Raw genomic sequence first — 18751 nt, 5'->3', positions numbered from 1 at the left:
GAGTACAAATAACGGACACACTTCCCACGGTGCACAAATATAAATGTAGTTGGCAACCTCACAGTCAATTCAGAAAGGCAAACTGCAACCATTAGAATTAACATTTTGTTCAATTCATACGTCTTTAAACGGATTAGCCTTGTCATTGTTGATACAGTTTTTGCATTGGATCATATTAGAATGTGTGAGTCTTAGAAACATGTTTCTACTGTTCTTACATACATGTTCTGTAAGGAAAACACTGACACTATGGTGTCCAAGAGTACACACGGTATATTATTCAGCAGCATATTGTGTGGTATATTGTGGCAGCAAGTTTTTAAAATGACAATGGAACTTCCAAAAGTCGTACAGTTTGGATTTTAACCACATATTTGTCTCAAATATCAAATAAAAAGTTCAAATAATTATTACATGAGACATCAGGAAAACCTTGTGAGACCTTGTGAGAAAGGGTATGTGGCCTTTAATTGTAGCCAGCCTGAGCAGTAATCATAATCAGCATCATAATATGCCACACCTGTGAGTCAAATGGATTATCTCAGCACAGAAAACCTTGCTCACTAATGCAAATTTAGACAGATTTATGAACAATATTTGAGAAATATAGGCCCTTTTTCTCAGTTATTTGGCTCCAGACCTGACCGTGATGAGCGAATTTCTGCAGCCTTTATTAATATAAAAATTTTACAACATCAGCATTTTCATATTTATAGCCTAGAAAACCTGTTTACCACCTTCTAAATATGATTTTTAATATTATTAGAGATTGTGTGTCACTTTGACACTCCTATTATGCAATACAGTAGGCATAATAAGAGAAAACACTCCATTCAACAGGGTGGCACGGCGGTCAAGTGGTTAGCGCACAGACCTCCCAGCTAGGAGACCAGGGTCCAATTCCACCCTTGGCCATCTCTGTGTGGAGTTTGCATGTTCTCCCCGTGCATGCATGGATTTTCTCCGGGTACTCCGGTTTCCTCCCACATTCCAAAAACATGCTAGGTTAATTGGCGACTCCAAATTGTCCATAGGTATGAATGTGAGTGTGAATGGTTGTTTGTCTATATGTGCACTATGATTGGCTGGCGACCAGTCCAGGGTGTACCCCGCCTCTTGCCCCAAGACAGCTGGGATAGGCTCCAGCACCCCCTCGTGAGGAAAAGCGGTAGAAAATGAATGAATGAATGAATGAACTCCATTCAACACATACATAAGATCATGTGTGTTACTGTGAATGTGTTCTGGTGCTTGCGGAGCTGAATGCGGGGAGACAGGAAGTGATGTTGGAGGTTTAGAGTTTTCGCTTGCCGTGGGTTCCAGCCAAAACAGTAGGCCGTTTGAGTGAAAGTCTGTTGTTCCGGCAATCAAGTCTGGTGTGCTTGTGGGTCTCAGCTAACATTACAGTAACATTACTGACACCTAGTGACCAGTGTAGAATACTACATATCATCAAAACGCCTTCTATTAGTAGTTATGCCCATTTAGCCATTTTCACGCTTGAAAAAGCTAACATTATACTTGCATATTTTTTGACTACTAAGAGGCCGTATTCAACTGCAAAACAATTTATTTTTTATTTATTCATTTATTTATATTCATTTTTTTATTAACAGGATTTATTACTTAATATCTAATGACTGGGATGACCGTACATTGAAAAGTTTAAGATCTCATGAAAAATGCTGCATATATTTTTGTAAATGTTTAATTTTTTTAAACAATTTAAACCAATTTATTACATTTTATTCCATTGCATTCCAAGTCTTAGTCACATCATTCCTTCAGAAAAGTGCATTATTTGTACAACAGTATTGCCAGAGGCAGTCTAGAGTGTCGTTTTACAGTACATTTTCCTCATTTTAAGTCCTAGTTTGTAGTACACGTGCATCTTTCTTTCTTGATGTTAGATTCTGACACTTTAAAACAGAACTTGAGGTCATCAGGTGAGGCCAGGGTTGATTTGTGTGATTAAACTAAAATAACATTAAAGACATAGCGGCACCACTAAGCTCTGCACGTACAGTACATGTAGTCTTCCTATAGTAGTCTCTAAGAGCAATATCCATCATTGTGGTCAACATGGAAGACAACAGGTGAGGACGTTTTGTGGCATCTTGAAGCACATGACGGCGGGTGCAGTGCCGCTTTAGGGAGGAGTCAAGATGCTTCCCAAAGGAGCCGCAGGGGTCAGAGTTCAGGGTTCACAAGGGTCACATGTCACAGGAGTCTCCTGGAGGCTGAACAAACAAACAACAAATGAGGTCATTCATTTCCCAAGTGGATGTGATGGTGGAGGCAGCCGCCACCACCACTCTGCCAGCGTGCCACCCAATCTGGCCACTCCTCCGCGGGCGCATCTGAATCTCACTTGGCAGCTTCCTCTAACGCACTGTGACAGGAGGGGGGGGGGGGGGGGGGGGGCTCGCAGGGCTGGGGAGGGATTGGAATTTCTGCAAAGCTCGCTCTTCCAGAACCTGAATGTTTTCATGAGTGGGTCACAACTGGCCCGGCATGCAAAGGCTAGTAACAAGGGAGACTTCGCAGAGTAAGACTGTTTGGTATCATTAATGTCACTGACCAATGTGCTCCACCGCAGCTGCACATTGTGCAAGGCCATGTTTTTCAACCAATCTTGCTCAAACCTTTACATGCTTGTGTGCCAGTCCATGAATGCTATGTACTAAGTTAATTAGAGCGCCCAAACATTCTCATTTCCCAAAACACCACATTCACGTCCTGTCCTGCCCTGGCCTGGCCTGGCCGTTTCATTTTTTTTTTGGCAAGTTTGCTTGAAATCCACCCAAAGTATGAGACAATGCAAGTTGTACACTGCTGCAACAATCAAACTCTCTGATCATTGTTAAGCACAATTTTCGATACAGTTTTTGTAATAGCACTCTTGTAGTAAGTGTTTAAATCCGTATGTCCTTTATGTACATTGTACAGTACAGGTTTTGGCCCTCTACTGCCACCCAATGGTAAAGAATATTGTAGCAAGACCCAAGTGTTGATATCCATGTTGAAGAGGTCATAGTGTCCCAAGTGATTTCCAGCTCTTGTATTAGTGAATAAAAAGGTTGCTAAACACATGACTAACTTAATTCACTTCTATTGTTCAGACCCCTATTTTACCAAATGTTCATAAAACAAGTTTTGCCTCTCACTTTCACTGTCAGTCAGTCATCCATCCATTCATTTTCTATAACGCTTATCCTCTTGAGGTCGCAGGCATGCTAGAGCCTATCCCAGGTGTCTTCGGACAAGAAGCGGGGTACACCCTGGACTGGTCGCCAGCCAATCACAGGGCACATATAGACAAACAACCATTCACACTCACAGCCAATTAACCTAGAATGGTTTTGGAATGTGGGAGGAAACCCACCGGCGCACGGGGAGAACGTGCAATCTCCACACAGAGATGCCAAAATGAAGATTCGAACCCAGGTCTTCTCGATTCCCTTACTGTGTGACTGACATGCTAACCACTCGTCCATTGTGCGGCTCTAAAAACTTCATTTCATTTAAAAATACATGAGAAATTTCAGACATTTGACCTGAAAAAACCCTTGTTGGCGGCCTCATTTAAACCATGCAAACTTTTTTGACCCCTTCGTCTTAAAAGCATCGAAATTGAGAATCATTAGGAAGGGAAAGGAATCAAAAAAAGGAATCGGAATTGTTGAAATTCAAACAATAACCAACCTTACACAAACATAAAACATTCGGCACAAATAAGGTAATGTTTGTTATTGTGTGTTTGATTAACAGACACAGACTTGCAAGTGTCGGAGTCACTCACATAACATCTGTACCCCCAGGGAAGAATATCTACCTTAAGTAGGAGGGTGTCAGGGTGTTTGAATCGCCTACTCAGTCTCCTCTTCCTGTAAAAAGAAGCACAATTTATCATTAAGTTGGGATATAATTGTGTACATTAAAACTTGTAGTCTTTTTTTTTAGTAACACGTGGAACTGCATTCTTTGAAAAATGACTACTTACCTGTGTTTCTTCCAAATATTCTTCTTCTTCTCCCTGTTTGACACGTAGAAAACCCAGTGAGATATTTTTCTTGTATATTATTAATGGTTGAAGTCAGACTAAGACAAACATAAACTTCATGATTTCTGTCAGGAAGTCAGATAAAATGCATTAAATGCATTACACTCATCGGTAAGGGTTATTATTGAATCTGTTGAATGTGTATTTAATGGCTGGTCATGACAAAAAAGTGACAAAAGACTATAAGGAGTGTTAAAAAATAACATAACATTTCAAAACTTATCCATATCCCCCTCATCTTATAGAATAATAATCCTGGTGACTTAATCTACAGTATGAAATGTGACAAAACAATGAAATTAGTTGATCATTTAAAAAAAATATTTGTCTTTTTGCTAAATTGGCAAAATATGGTCACGGTACGAATAGCCAAAAGCCAAAAAAAGCGATATGTTCCCTTAGGACTAAAACAATTTCTTAAATATAAAAGGAAAGCCATATTTCCGCTTGTCTAGTTCACACGTGCATTCTGTATTTCTACAAAATCAGGCAGTAAACATGTCTCTGCTCATGAACAACAAACGCAGTCCACCTGTTCTTTAGGGCATCAAAACAGAAAGAGAAACTTCAGTAACAATAATGATGTAACCTTCAAAACATTCACAACTAGGTTTAGTTTGGTACTTCTATGGAAGGGAAGACATGCATACTGTTAGAAATCAGGGAAAAATAAGTAACGGACCCAACATCACAAATGAATGAGAAAAGACAATACCTCTTCCTCTACATCAGCCTCCTCTTCATTCTGTGAACGTGAACCATGAGGTGTTAAAACATGTTCAAAAGGTGTAACACAATACTGGGATCATGCTTGCACCCCATCACTTTTTTAGGAAGGTCATGCAGCGCACATACCAAGAAAGAGAAAAAAAGAGGAAAGGAGACAAAGAAAAAATATGTTTTGTTTTTTTTTAAAGACTCATTCCTCTGCAACCTGCAACAAAGGAAACAAGGAAAAGAGGAAAGCAGCCAAGCAAATCAGGGAAAGATCAGGTATAGGAATGTTGGATTGTCTCAACTTTGTCTGCCATACACTGTTATTTATTGAAAGATTAACTTAACACTTTTTGTTATTATAATGAATAATTTCACATGCCAATTATTTATTATAAGTGATCAAATATATTGTACAATATTGACATTATGACATTATATACTTTTATGTAGGCCAGGTTTAGATGGCGACCTCGTAACTCTGCACTACCCGCCTAAACTTGAAGCCCGGATTCTTACATGAGGAGCTGGCATCCGCCTGCTCTGGTCGGGCCGATAGGAGGCTTTGCAGCCGTCCCTTTTCTTCCGTTCCTCTTGTTGCTCAATTCTCATTGGCCCTTCCATATACACTCCAGTCCCTTTTTTCACCCTTGACCCTCTGGACACTCAATTGCTGGCCATTGAGCTGTTGTCGTATGCCCTGGGACTCTTTTGTATATTTAATGAATGCACTGCATTGTATATTGATTTCACTAGAATTGTTATTGGGAATTAATGTTTGTGAATGGCCATTCGAATCTAAATATGTTTGTTGCACATTCTAATATAAGGTACCGCCACAGCTTCATTTTTGTGTTTGCCTCTTTACTCTCACTCCCATAGCCGAAATTTAGATTTTCTGATTCTAGACCAGATCTTGCAATTATCCTTATTTAGTACCTAAAACTACTTTAATAAGGCAACGTACATGCTACAGAAGCACACAGCCTTTTTTCACACAGTGTTCAGAAGAGATCACATCACTAAACTTTTGTTGAAGCTTGCACTGAAATCTTGCTGTGTGGAAAAAAGGCTGCGCTGATCTTATTTTCAATCTTAACAAGCAACACGTACTTGCTGAGTGTCTGATGTGCATGAGAATTTTATAGGAAATCATACCAAATGTAGGAATTATAGTTATAGTATAGTAAGTTGGTGTTCCAATCAAATGTCCAATAAAGCTGCCTTATTTATATCTTTTTTTTACTTTAGACATAAGTTCTTAAATAATCTAAACAGAAATTGAGACGTTTTGCATGTGCTTTTTTTGGTGCTTGGCTTGACTATACAACTACAGAGTCTGTTGGAGCCCTTGGCAAACTTTCCCAGAGGGCCCATCAAAGCAGCAATCATCAACATGATTGTAAAATGTTGATGATTAAAATAAAAAAAATGGGTATTTACCATGTATTTACCAGGGGTGGGCAAACTTTGAGCTCAAGGACCATGTTTCATATTTAAATCTGACTTTGTGGATGAGGTGAAAAATTATCTATATTGAAGGAATTAACATCAAGAAAAAATATATATCATGTACGATACTTATTTATGACACTTATTTAGGATGGCCAGTATTAGGGTTTTCTTCTTTTCATATTATTATTCTATTAAATTATTATGAACCTTTTTCCTGCTAAATGATGTATGTATTTTCAACTTTGGTATTAGAAGGAGGGATGTGGTGTTGACAATTAGCGGAACGTCTGATCTACTGAAAAAGGGATGAAGTGATGGAAAAGGAAATACAATCCAAATCAAGTCAGACAACAATAAGCCATCTACCTCAAGCTGTCGTAGCTCCTCCTCCTCCTATAAGGGATAATAACACACTGGGTGTTAGGAGGCTGTGGGGCGCAAAAGAGCAACACAGCACACATGATAGAATAAAATCTATGGGGTAGTTGCTGTCAGGCGGCACCAATGGGACTGGGGAAGAAATGAAGAAGATGGTGTTAGCCAAAGGGGGGGAAAGAGGATAAACATGAGGTGCAAAAAAGAAGAGTAAAGACAAATATAAGGATGAATAGGATAAACGCTCCGTAGCCTGCCCAGGACTCTGTGGTATCAAACCCACACACTTGGGATGACTAAATGAGGAGGCGAGAGGAGAAGGGGATGATGGCCAATGCACAGTTACCTCTGACTGCAAATCCTCTTCCTCCTGGGGCAAGCAAACCAAGAGATGGACATAAGGGCAAAGAAAGAGGAGGTCAAAGGCCACACAGAGCGTGCAAGAAGAGGAGATAGTTGAAGATAAATGTACAGACGTGCCTTCCATCCATCCATCCATCCATTTTCTATGCCGCTTATCCTCACGAGGGTCGCAGGTATGCTGGAGCCTATCCCAGCTGAGGCGGGGTACACCCTGTACTGGTCGCCAGCCAATCACAGGGCACATATAGACAAACAACCATTCACACTCACATTCATACCTATGGACAATTTGGAGTCGCCAATTAACCTAGCATGTTTTTGGAATGTGGGAGTCCCCGGAGAAAACCCACACATGTACGGGGGAGAACTCATTCATTCATTCATTTTCTACCGCTTATCCTCACGAGGGTCGCGGAGGATGCTGGAACTCCACACAGAAATTCCCAAGCGGCGATTCAAACCCAGGTGAGTGGGACAGGAGGACACAAATGCAACACTAGCCTTTGTGGGCTACAATGCTAACATTTTTAACAACAATATCATATGCTAACATATTCCCAGTATAAAAAGTAAATGATCAAGTTTGCAGCTCCCATGCCTGTAAGCGCTTGAGGCATAGTTGTCAGAGCTTTATTTTACGACGAGTAGTGAAGCCTGATTCTTTCTTGTTTTATCGAAAGCTGCATGAACTGGTTGGCATATACAAGGTGTGGGTCCATTTACCTAGGGGTGGGTCATGTCAGGTCTGTGAATAAGGTGATTATTGACATCATGAAAACCAACTAACTTGAGTTAAAAAGTCATTTGTGCATAACGACGGACCGTTTGTGCAATATTCCATATACTAAAAGAAGAAGTGAGCTCCACATGTTTGTCTGGCTTGTTAAGAGAAAAAAGAAAGACAAATATACACCAGCAAGCACTGTATGTAAACCAAATTGCTGTCAAAGAATGAAGATACGGGGGGGAAAAAAATCTTTAGTGGAAAACATACCTGCTCTTCATCCTCCTCGGCATGGCCCTGTTAACAGAAAGATAAGATGCACTTAGAGATGAACAACAACATAACTGAACCATCAGCCACATTTAGGAAAACACGTCATGAAGGTAAACATCCTGGTGCTGAAGTGACTAGAAAAGCAAGCAACAGCAATGTTTGTGGATTAGTAAGGCTCATTCAAACTAGAGGAGGTGAGGAGATGTAGTCAAGGAATAACAGGAACCGGAAAAGCTTAGTAAAGAAGAAAACAATGTTAAAGGGAGGTTTAGGGCAGAAACAGAGCATTGCGGGAATGCTTGGATGAAAAGAGAAACAAGGAGTTAGTGGCCATCATTTACTGTCTCTTCAGCTTCCTCGTCTCCTTCCGTGGCTTCATTTCCTTCTGGCTCTGCTACCTCGTCCTCTTCTATGCCTTCCTCAGCCTCTTCCTCGTCCTCGTGTGCATCGCCATTACGATCCTCCTCAGGAACCTCCTTTTTGTTTTTTTAAGTGAAAACAATCAATCAATCAATCAATCAGCAAAGTGATGGGAACACAACTGGAGATATTGTGGAAAGGAGACCATTAGTGTTAGTAGACCCTAGAGGACTAAAAAGTAGAGTAGAAGCAGTACAGATGAGTAGGTTGTCGGCTAGTAGAAATAAAAAGTTGGTTAGTTGCCATTTTTGTGCTGTTTGGGGGAGCTTTTCCTCGCCTCTGTCGCCAAACTGCTTGCTCATGCGGGGTTCAGAAGAGCAAAGTGCCTTGTTGATGTGACTTGGTCCTTAAAAAAATCCTTTAAAACATTAAAATAACTTCTAATGTAAGTATTTTACATTAGAATGTACAAGTTTGCCCCAAAAGAAACTGTCCACAAACTGTAAATCAACGGGTCTGTTAATAGTTGGCTGTCACTCATATCCCAAAAACATGTCCCATTGCAAGCAAAACATGTTCATGTGAGTAAAATAATGCTTCATTCTTATCAGACACACTGTTTGGTGAACAACTGGTGTATTTAGTGCTTGTCAATTGTCTCCAGCCACTGAGTGAAACAAAAAGTGAGTTAACGTGAAGACAGAACAGCTGCGCCTAAAGGAAAGTGATCGAGCTGAAGGTGAGTGTTCAGTCACACTAAACGGAAGCCAAAGAAGGCTGCATGAATTTACTATTGAGTCATCATGGGTTCCTTCATCATTGTTTTCTTCAGCATGAGTGCCATTCTCCACAATGTCTTGCTCCTCGTCAGCCTGCATTGCTTCCTGTGTTGAGGAAAGGATGCAAGTAAACAGAAGTGCCATCATAAAAAGTTAGGGGGCCTCTGCAATGAAACATTCAATCATTTTAATATCCGCCGGCCCTGAATAGACTTCTCTGAATTAAAAATGTATCATGTTACTTTAAACAGTGGAACTTCAAAAGTTGAAGGCATTCCGTTCTGTGATGTTGGTTGACTTCTAAGTTTTTCAAATTTCAAAGGTAAAGTTAATTAATTTGTTCCAAAATCATGAAAAGGTTAAAAACCGACTCATAATTCTAAATAAAGTTAATTCATTCATTTTCTACTGCTTATCCTCACGAGGGTCGCGGGGGTGCTGGAGCCTATCCCAGCTGTCTTTGGGCGAGAGGCGGGGTACACCCTGGACTGGTGGCCAGCCAATCACAGGGCACATATAGACAAACAACCATTCACACTCACATTCATACCTATTGACAATTTGGAGTCGCCAATTAACCTAGCATGTTTTTGGAATGTGGGAGGAAACCGGAGTACCCGGAGAAAACCCACGCATACACGGGGAGAACATGCAAACTCCACACAGAGATGGCCGAGGGTGGAATCGAACCCTGGTCCTCCTAGCTGTGAGGTCTGCGTTAAATAAAGTTACAACAAATATATCATGTAATGAATGAGGTTGACAAAGTAATTGGATATTGGGTTGGAAAGCTATATGTGGCACCAGCACCACCAAAAGAACACATCATGCATAAAAGCAGCATAAACAAAACATATTACAATATATTCGAAGTACTAAAGGTGAGACGCCTCTCCCCCCCTTCACATAACCACCACTTTCAATCAGACCCTTCGTAAGATCATTTTTCAGTGGTTCAAATCCTGTGGTGTGCCACAGGGATCCATTCTTGGACCAGTACTTCTTTTCCTATATTTGTTATTGTTATTGACGAGCACAACCTTTTCTTTCATTTCTATGCCAACGACCTACAACTCTTCTTAGCTACCAGTTTTCCAAAACGATCATAACTCACTAGATTCCATTTTGAACTGCTTTGGCGACATCACATAATTTATTTTTCTCACATAATTTAAATGAATCCAAAATGTCGGTATCAACCAGTCTTTACTCTACCGTTTATAACTGGTACAAAAGTACAAAAAGTACTAAGACAACAACATGAATAAGGATAGAAAAAGAGTATCGACCTTGGAGCCTGGAGGAGGGGCCAGCCCCAAGAAGGAGTATACAGCGTTGTCTTCCTTGGCATCAAAGAAAGTCTCATAGTCCTGTGTGCAAACAAAAGCAAATGTTTTAAAACTGAATCCATGAATAAATAAGTAAATAATCTACTAAGTAGATATCTGTCTTGACTGACCCCGCAGTAGCTCTCCTCGTTGAAGATCTGAGGGGGAAGAGGGATGCCATTGGAGGGTTTCTTTTCCTCTGGAACATTTTGCCTCATCCACATGCGGTTCTCCTCATTGCAGGCGATGTCCAGCGGAGCATAGTCCACTTTCAGCGCTTCCAAGAAGGCCACCACATCTTGTTGCTTCTTCTTGATCTAGGAAGCACATAGGGAACAACGCATGCGTGGGTTTGACCCAAAAGAACCTTGAATCGGGTACAGCATAACACACTGACAAAGATTATTGTCATTTTTTATCCTTAGGACTTAAACTTACTGAAATATCGCAGGTGAATATAAATTAATGATTATTTCTGCTTGCATGTTAAATAAAACACATATTAAATTTCACCGTCTAAATAGTAAACAGCCGTATAAATGTATATATTTGTATTTTTGAATACAAATATTATACAATATTATAGTATACTTATTTTCACTGCCAGAATTAATAAGTATATGTGTCTTTAAAGAATAAATAATGTATCACTAGCAAGCTAACTAGTTTGCTAGTACTAGCATCCCTTTTTGTACATAACTTTATTTACAGCGGCAATAATACAAACATAGCAGAAAAATGTTATCAAAAGATAGAAATTACCATTTATTAATGTCACCGAAAAATGCATGTGTCAAGGGTATCTCTAGGAATGCTCTTGTTTGTTTGGATTTTATATTTATTTAGTTTTAAGGACACAATAAAGTATATTATTTGGTAAATTAAGTCAATGTCCATTAAGTGTGTTTATGTGTTAGAAACATTTAAAACATGATGTTTGTTTACCAATTTCCACCCATTAATTTAAATCTAAATATAGCATTATTTATATGTTGTGGTGTCTGAATTAGCTTTATTGATTAAAACATTGAGGGAATTACACATTATCAAGTCATCTCACGGACCGGAAACAAACAGCCAGCACCAGCGAGGGGCACCAATCAATGAGTACGTTTTCATGCACACATTAGTCTGACTTATGCGACTTATTATTATACTGACTTATTGTGATTGTTAAGAGAATGTGAACATGTACGAGGTTTAGACCGGGATGTGACTTGTTCTAGTGAGTCTTGATTTAATAGACTCTGTTTCCAAACATAGATCCATGCCAAAGTGTTGCAAGACGGCTGTCTGGCATTTCAATTCCTCCTCTGTGGAGCGGAACGTGTGTGTGTTGCATTCAGGGGGTAAGGAAAGTTAAGATTTAAACTTACCGCAGTGGATCCTGATGAGGAGGCGAGGAATACTTTGATGACCATTATGTTGCTATTTTCTTATTTGCGTAAGCAACAAGTATATAGGCTCTTAAAGGAAGAGGGCAGCCTCCCTCCTCTATTATTAGAATACACACACACACACATTGCTGAGGTTATTTTTGCCTCCAGGCTCCATCAGTGCAGGATTGGTGCCTTGGCCTGAGGAAGAGCAGCCGTGATTGGCAGCTTCAGCTGTCAGTAAGCCAATGGACAGTTCCTTGCTAGGCATACATGGACGGAAATAGCAACGGCCTTTAGTTTCCTAAGTAGTTAAGAAACCCGAAAGTGAGGGACTGTTTGGATTCATTAGTTCAACTGGAGTGTTGCCAGTGACAAGGACTCACCCTTTACTGATATGCTTTGTTAAACCTGGTATTTTGTACCAAATTCACCCTCAAGTTACAGTGGCTGTCTATATAGAGTGCATTGAGCTGTGCGAGAAATTTCAAGACAAACTTCGAGGTTTAACAATAGTGCCACTATGTGGTTTATTTTGTCAGAAACGTAATAGTACAGGCCTCCCAAATTCTTTCTTCTTCTTCAGTACATATTATTGTGTTAGTCTTCATTCACATGCTTAAAATTACATCGAAATGTGTAATATATCATGATCGTTTTGACTGCCCCATCCCTTCTCATGCAATGGACTTTTCCATATTGCTGGAAATGTACAGATTGATTCCGGAAAACAGGAAGAATACAAACTTGTTGGCACGGTTTGGAGAAAATTTAGGTGGTGTTAACCCAGTGGGGCAGAGCGGAGAAATTGAGAGGAAAACAAAGATTTTATCAAAACTACCAAAGGTAGACAGCTGGGAGAATTCAGTAGTTTTAGGGATGAGGCTGAGTCATGCATTTGACCACAGATGTATTAAAGCGGAAAACCATTTTTTTAAAAAAATTTTAAACGTCAAAATTAAAATGTAAAATGTCAAAATTACATTCAAACTCCTTTTATGGCAGGTTTTACACTCCCGTTTTGTATGGTTATTTTTCAAGACTGCAGTTGAAATGCAAGCCAGCTCTACCATGGTGAATCAAAGTGAACTGTATTTGGATTATACAAGACAAAGAACAATCTTTTACATAAACCCTTTAATTCCTGTTTTTGTACATGCATACACATACCTGAATACATATGCAGACTTAAGAGTGAAGGAGTGCCTTTCTGAAGGGCCTCTCTGCGGTAGCTGGTCTTTTGTCTGTTTTTGTCCTCAGTCTGCATCTGAGGGACCACACAGTACCGCAACAGTCTGCCATAAAGTCCATATAGTCCATAGTTTGGAAGCAATATTCAAACATTCACTGCTCTTTGTCAGAGCGAGAAAACCCTATTTTGAATATCCAACACAAGGTAGCTGAGGTAGACAGGCAGATCAAGTCATTCATACAACCAAATATTCAGGAAATATTGTTTGATGCCAATGGAGTCTTTTGGAGACTCAAAATGGCTGAGGTAGCTTAAGCGAAAAGGTCAGGAATATGTTCACTGTTGGCGCAAACTGATCTACAAAGACCATCGGCCGAAAACAAAGCAATAATATTGAATAACCTTTAACATGAGGACGGAGGTAGCTGGTGTCAAAGGCTATTATCTATGTACTGTATCTATTGACAATATGCTACATCTCAGACTGGCCATTAGCGTCAACCTACATATTTTTGCTATTATTGGCCTTTTCAGAGAGTGTAGGTGTATTAATTGGGAGTTCAGTTCAAGTTCAGTATTCGATCAAAGACCTGAGCCCTTGCAAAGAGCCTCCCAAATAAAATGCTGTTAAACCAGCTGCTGTAATATCCTAGCAGGCCAATGTAAAGTAAAATACTCATCCATCGAGTACTAAAACCTAAGTTCTTAAGCGCCTATTTCAGAGACACTCTGGTTGGACTCATGTGCCAAAATAGACACCACTTCAGGTCGGGGTGTGTCGTCACCGCATGTGGAGCTGTCACCCATGTAATCCGATTTCCACGCTGGTGAACTTCCGGAACATGTTTGACTCACAGATACCACCTTCTTTCTCTGAAAGGCTCTGTATTCGTTCATGTCCACGCCACTGTAGGCCGGCCTCCCCTTATGCAAGTTCTCAATGACCGGTGAGAATATGTATTTATGTTTTTGTCTGCTTGTGGCTCGTGGGTTGCGTCCTTTGTGTTCAGGCGGTGTTGGGATCCAGACCACCTGATCTTCTCGCTTCTGTGGCTGCTCCGGCACCACCAAGTCTAACTTCTTCTCTTCTGTCACTACTGGAATGTATTCTATCGCAGGTGGCTGACTGGGGATTTCTTCAACCACTGGAAGTAATTGAATGGATACGTCAGGACTGTGATTGCTACTAAGTACTGTACAAGTATGGGGTACTAATGTCTCACCTGCATGTTGATCAATATCCTCCGACACAGGCGGACATTTCTCAGGAACAGGCGGCGGTGGCGGCGGTCGAGTCGTTTGATAAACCTGTCTCTCAGGGATCACTGGATGACTGACGACAGGTGGCTTCTCTTCAAGTTCAGACTCTTCCGACTTTTTGAGACTGTCACCCCTGCTGTTCGGGGCAGACACAACATCGGTCTGGACCATCTTGTTCAGTTTGCCTGGAAAATGAGGAAAATTAAGTCTCCCTGATGAGAGTGGCAACTTCGAGTATAAAGTTCAGTCATGCAGAGTCAACATATGACTGTACCTTTCTTTTTCGTTTGGTTGAGCCTGTAGGCATAAATGTTGTGTATCTCCAGCTCTCTTTTGATGTCCTGTTTCAAGAGGCATAAGATTACCTCACTCTTTGACTTGTGTCACGGGATTCAAATCATAAAAAAGAAACATTTTCGACTTACCCGACTTTCTTTTTTTAACTCATAAACTTGCGTCTGCAGACAGTAAGACGTCTTCCTGGCTGCTGTGATCTTTTTGTGTTCCGTTGCCGCTTGCCGATTGAGGGAGCCTCGTAGAAGTATGTTGCACTTCTCCAAATCCTACAATAAAGACAAAAAAAACAACAAATGACAAGAACTAGACAGGAACTGTAAACATAGTGTGGCTTGCTAACGGCTACCCAGTGTGTCTCCAAGTACTGGTTTGTCGCCACTTCTTAACCACCAGCCAAGTTTTTATAGGATGAGCTGCCAACCCAACCTGAATGTGAATGCTCCAATGAGCAGCTCCTATTGTTACCTGGTGCATGGTTGGCAGAAGCACGTCAGGGTCTCCAATTAGCACCAGATCCAAAAACATTGGTATTAATAGCTGTGTCTCTTGGTGGTCGCAAGATGTCAGTAGTTTAATTTAAAGAAAGCATCATAAGTGGTCAGCATGCTGCTTTTTTAGCCATCTCTGCTTGTGCTACTCATTGGTGCAAAACTTTTGCTTTACACTTTCCCTACTGTTGTTTACAATGACTTCATCAACAGTATTAATGCTGACGGAACCAGTTAGCTCTTTACTGCTGTTACAACATTGGTTCTGTCGCTGCTGTGTTGTGCAGTATACAGTAATTCCTGTATACAGCAATTCCTCATTTATCAAGCTTAATTGATTCAAGGCTCGACGTAATTCCTTCTTCATAAATGGAAGAATTATGTTACAGAAAATGGCTGGACGTTATCGCGCAGGCAACACAGCTAGGAGACCCCCCCCCCGGCCATCTCTGTGTGGAGTTTGCATATTGTCCCTGTGCATGGATTTTCTACGGGTATTCCGGTTTCCTCCTCCATTCCAAAAACATGCTAGGTTAATTGGCGACTCCAAATTGTCCATAGGTATGAATGTGAGTGTGAATGGTTGTTTGTCTATATGTGCCCTGTGATTGGCTGGCCACCAGTCCAGGGTGTACCGCGCCTCTCGCCCGAAGACAGCTGCGATAGGCTCCAGCAAGTCCGCGACCCTCGTGAGGATAAGCGGTAGAAAATGAATGAATGCCATAAAAAAACAGTTTACGATCTTCTAAATATGAATTTTACCATATAGTCACCTTTCCATTTGTAATATATTAGATATAATCAGAGAAAATAAGCCATTGAAGACATAAGTAAAACTTACCAGCCAATCACAGGGCACATATAGACAAACAGCCATTCACACTCACATTCATACCTATGGACAATTTGGAGGAAACCGGAGTACCCGGAGAAAACCCACGCATGCACGGGAAGAACATGCAAACTCCACACAGAGATGGCCGAAGGAGGAATTCAACTCCTAGCTGTGAGGCCTGCACACTAACCACTCGGCCGCCGTGCCGCCAAATAATGAAGTTGTTATACAAAATGTGTTTGTAAATAGCCTCCCCTATTATCGCTTGCTTCCAATTAATGACCCGCCCTCTTGGCGGTTTACGTAAACACCTTGGATATAATGACAGCATTTAAGGTGCATCATCTGTCTCCATTCATCATCCCAAGGATGCACAATTAAGAGTGGTGGTTTTGCATTATGGCATAGTGGCCCCCACTATGTTGTGGTGACAGATTATTTACAATATAGGTCGTTTTAAAATGTTATGATAATGTGTTTAGTTAAAAAAACACATTATCAAGGTATTTTGTTTGTGTAAAATAATCTTATTATGATGTAAACAGTTCTGCTTTTGGAGTCATTTCATTTGTTCCTGCCTTGACATTGCTTTTCCTCCCTAAATTAAGAAAGGACATCAGAAAATATGAAACAGATCTGTCATCTTGGGGTTTCTAGTCCATCCTGAGGCTTCTGGACATACCTGTATTCGCCTGTCCTTCTCCTGAAGTTGGACAGAGACCTCGGTCAGCTTGCGAGACAGTTCGTCCTTCGCCGGCAAGGTTTGTTCCTTGACGACCCGCCGCTGCAGCTGTTGGATCTTATCTTTAACGTCAGTCAGCTCTTTCTCTGTCACCTGCAGCTTCCACGCCAGGTTGTTACGACAGGTGCGCGTCCCACACAGCAGCTTTTGCAAGTCTCGGACCTCGTTGTTGTTCTGTGTCAGCACCTGAGGAGAATGAAAGGGCAGTTGCTTTTAATGTTATGATGCAATTGTTATTTTTGTGGACGATAGATATGGATGATTCTCCAACCTCAGAAATGCTCTCTTCAGTGTCTTGGTAATTCTGTAGTGCCACCGTGTGGCGATGCTGGACTTTCTTTAACAACTTGGTCTCAGTCTTCACTTCAATCAGCTGCAGCTTCAGGTCATAGTTCTGGTTCTTCAGATCCTTGATGCTGTTGGAGTACGAGGAATGGATCCTGGTCTTAACATTGTTGATTGGAGGCAACTTCAGCTTTATTTCTGTAATAAGAAACTCAAAATAGTTCATATAGATGATTTGTCTTACAGCATACAAGACTATTATTTACAATATATGCTCTAATTTGCATTTGCTGTTATTCACAATGCAAGTCTTTAGTAGAGATTTTGATGTAGTAACTGTACAACAGATATGTACACTTAGCAGGCTTGCACAAAAAAAAATCGCAAAACCGAGTTCCATGAAAGAAATGGTGAATGTGTATAAAAAGCTCCTCATCTGCGTCTCAAACCCCAGACTCATAACGGAACCTGCACTTCCTGGTTTACGTAGTTACATCCTCCATGGACCAGGAAGCAGACGTGCCTATATACGGTAGGCGACAGGTCCGTTTTCTATGCCGCTTATCCTCACTAGGGTCGCGGGTATACTGGAGCCTATCCCAGAGGCGGGGTACACCCTGGACTGGTGGCCAGCCAATCACAGGGCACATATAGACAAACAACCATTCACACTCACATTCATACCTACGGACAATTTGGAGTCGCCAATTAACCTAGCATGTTTTTGGAATGTGGGAGGAAACCCACACATGCACAGGTAGAACATGCAAACTCCACATAGAGATGCCCGAGCAGAGAATCGAACCCAGGTGTGGCCAACATGCTAACCACTTGTCCATTGTGGAGCTTCTAGATCACAGGCAGAGCCGGGGTCCGAGCCGGATCCAGACTGCATCCAATAAGGTAAATGTATTAAGTTTTGATGGGGGCTTCTATATTGACCGCATAGCTTTTACTGGTTGATGAATTGGCCAATTGCATGCGAGTTAAGCCATCCCACATGACACGACTCAGCCAATCATATCCATGCACTCCAGGAGCCAAATTTGTGAAGAGAAGCAAGTGACAGAAGAATGAGTGAGATAGTGGACAGTGGAAATTGAAAACCTCTGTTGTAGATATGCAAAATCTTTGCAGTGACAGCATTGAACGCCAATCAGAACATTTGAGACACTTTTGCAACTTACTGAACGAGAAAGTATCTCCAAACGTTTGCATAGCACTGTATAATGGCAGTATAATGTATATAAACATGTTGGCATCATTGCAAGTATTCACACTGAAAATGTCTCCCATCATGCTACATGCATACCTTCAGTTTTTCTATACGGATTGAACTTCTTGTCGTCCATGGTTTTGTGCAATTGTGTTTTAGTTTGGAAAAGCACGTTGCGTGCCTGCGGGGTCATCCTCGGCAGAGAGCCTGACCGCGTGTCGCTGGCGTGGATTCCCCCAGCGTCCACACGCGTCTTGACCGAAAAGGCCCTCTGACTCATCCTCATCGCCTTCCCGCACACCTCTTCTCACCGAGAAAAAGCACGTCCACGCCGAGAGGGGCGGCCCGAAAGCAGCATCGCTACCAGCTGCGTATACGTCAAGGTTGTGACAGGCCCAATTAGACTGGAGTGGCGCTTTCATTGTCGCATTCCATGACGTCATGACCTTCATATCAGAGCACAGAGGCAGACGACACCTACAGACATACAGCTGGACGACACGCATGACGTCATCGCAGTTGCATTTAGGGAATGCAGCCTTCACCAAATCAGTAAGAGGATGGCAGGTGGAGGTGAGCGCATCGAGCCAAGCGTTGGTAGTAGCGAGACGATGGTGGTATCGGTA

General features: G+C 41.3%; 2 protein-coding genes across 16 annotated transcripts; both read right to left on the bottom strand.

The window, feature by feature from the left end:
* Positions 1 to 1720: 1720 nt before the first annotated feature.
* On the bottom strand, positions 1721 to 11938 carry sh3bgr (SH3 domain binding glutamate-rich protein). 15 transcript variants are annotated; one of them, XM_058080048.1, is made up of 12 exons: positions 11811 to 11938; positions 10566 to 10751; positions 10396 to 10476; positions 9119 to 9211; positions 8309 to 8443; positions 7965 to 7991; positions 6954 to 6977; positions 6599 to 6625; positions 4779 to 4808; positions 4004 to 4036; positions 3836 to 3887; positions 1721 to 2240 (listed from the first exon to the last, which is right to left on the bottom strand). In XM_058080048.1, exons 1-11 carry the CDS (start codon positions 11853 to 11855, stop codon positions 3870 to 3872), a joined length of 699 nt encoding a protein of 232 aa, XP_057936031.1. In that variant the 5' UTR covers positions 11856 to 11938; the 3' UTR covers positions 1721 to 2240; positions 3836 to 3869. The 15 variants fall into 15 exon arrangements, with proteins under 15 accessions (XP_057936031.1, XP_057936034.1, XP_057936033.1 ...); XM_058080051.1 differs by lacking the exon at positions 6599 to 6625; XM_058080050.1 differs by lacking the exon at positions 6954 to 6977.
* Positions 11939 to 12795: 857 nt separating this feature from the next.
* LOC131134592 (arp2/3 complex-activating protein rickA-like) lies at positions 12796 to 18566 on the bottom strand. The gene is made up of 7 exons (XM_058080045.1): positions 18222 to 18566; positions 16896 to 17107; positions 16565 to 16810; positions 14688 to 14825; positions 14537 to 14603; positions 14226 to 14447; positions 12796 to 14147 (listed from the first exon to the last, which is right to left on the bottom strand). The coding sequence occupies exons 1-7, from the start codon at positions 18409 to 18411 to the stop codon at positions 13708 to 13710; spliced, it is 1515 nt and encodes a 504-aa protein (XP_057936028.1). The 5' UTR covers positions 18412 to 18566; the 3' UTR covers positions 12796 to 13707.
* Positions 18567 to 18751: the final 185 nt, after the last annotated feature.

Source organism: Doryrhamphus excisus, chromosome 8 (assembly GCF_030265055.1).
Source record: "Doryrhamphus excisus isolate RoL2022-K1 chromosome 8, RoL_Dexc_1.0, whole genome shotgun sequence".
Classification (NCBI taxonomy): Eukaryota; Metazoa; Chordata; class Actinopteri; order Syngnathiformes; family Syngnathidae; genus Doryrhamphus; species Doryrhamphus excisus.
The sequence above is the reverse complement of the archived record's forward strand: the minus strand, read 5'-3'. Positions and strand labels throughout refer to the sequence as shown.

Coding starts and splice junctions, on each gene's coding strand:
- sh3bgr (XM_058080048.1), bottom strand. CDS start 11,855: ATGGTCATCAAAGTATTCCTCGCCTCCTCATCAGGATCCACTGCG. Junction 7,992..8,308: donor ACGAGGAAGCTGAAGAGACA/GTAAATGATGGC, acceptor TTCTGTTAACAG/GGCCATGCCGAGGAGGATGA. Junction 6,626..6,953: donor AAGAGGATTTGCAGTCAGAG/GTAACTGTGCAT, acceptor TATCCCTTATAG/GAGGAGGAGGAGCTACGACA.
- LOC131134592 (XM_058080045.1), bottom strand. CDS start 18,411: ATGAGGATGAGTCAGAGGGCCTTTTCGGTCAAGACGCGTGTGGACGCT. Junction 16,811..16,895: donor CTGAAGAGAGCATTTCTGAG/GTTGGAGAATCA, acceptor CATTCTCCTCAG/GTGCTGACACAGAACAACAA. Junction 14,148..14,225: donor GGATATTGATCAACATGCAG/GTGAGACATTAG, acceptor AATTACTTCCAG/TGGTTGAAGAAATCCCCAGT.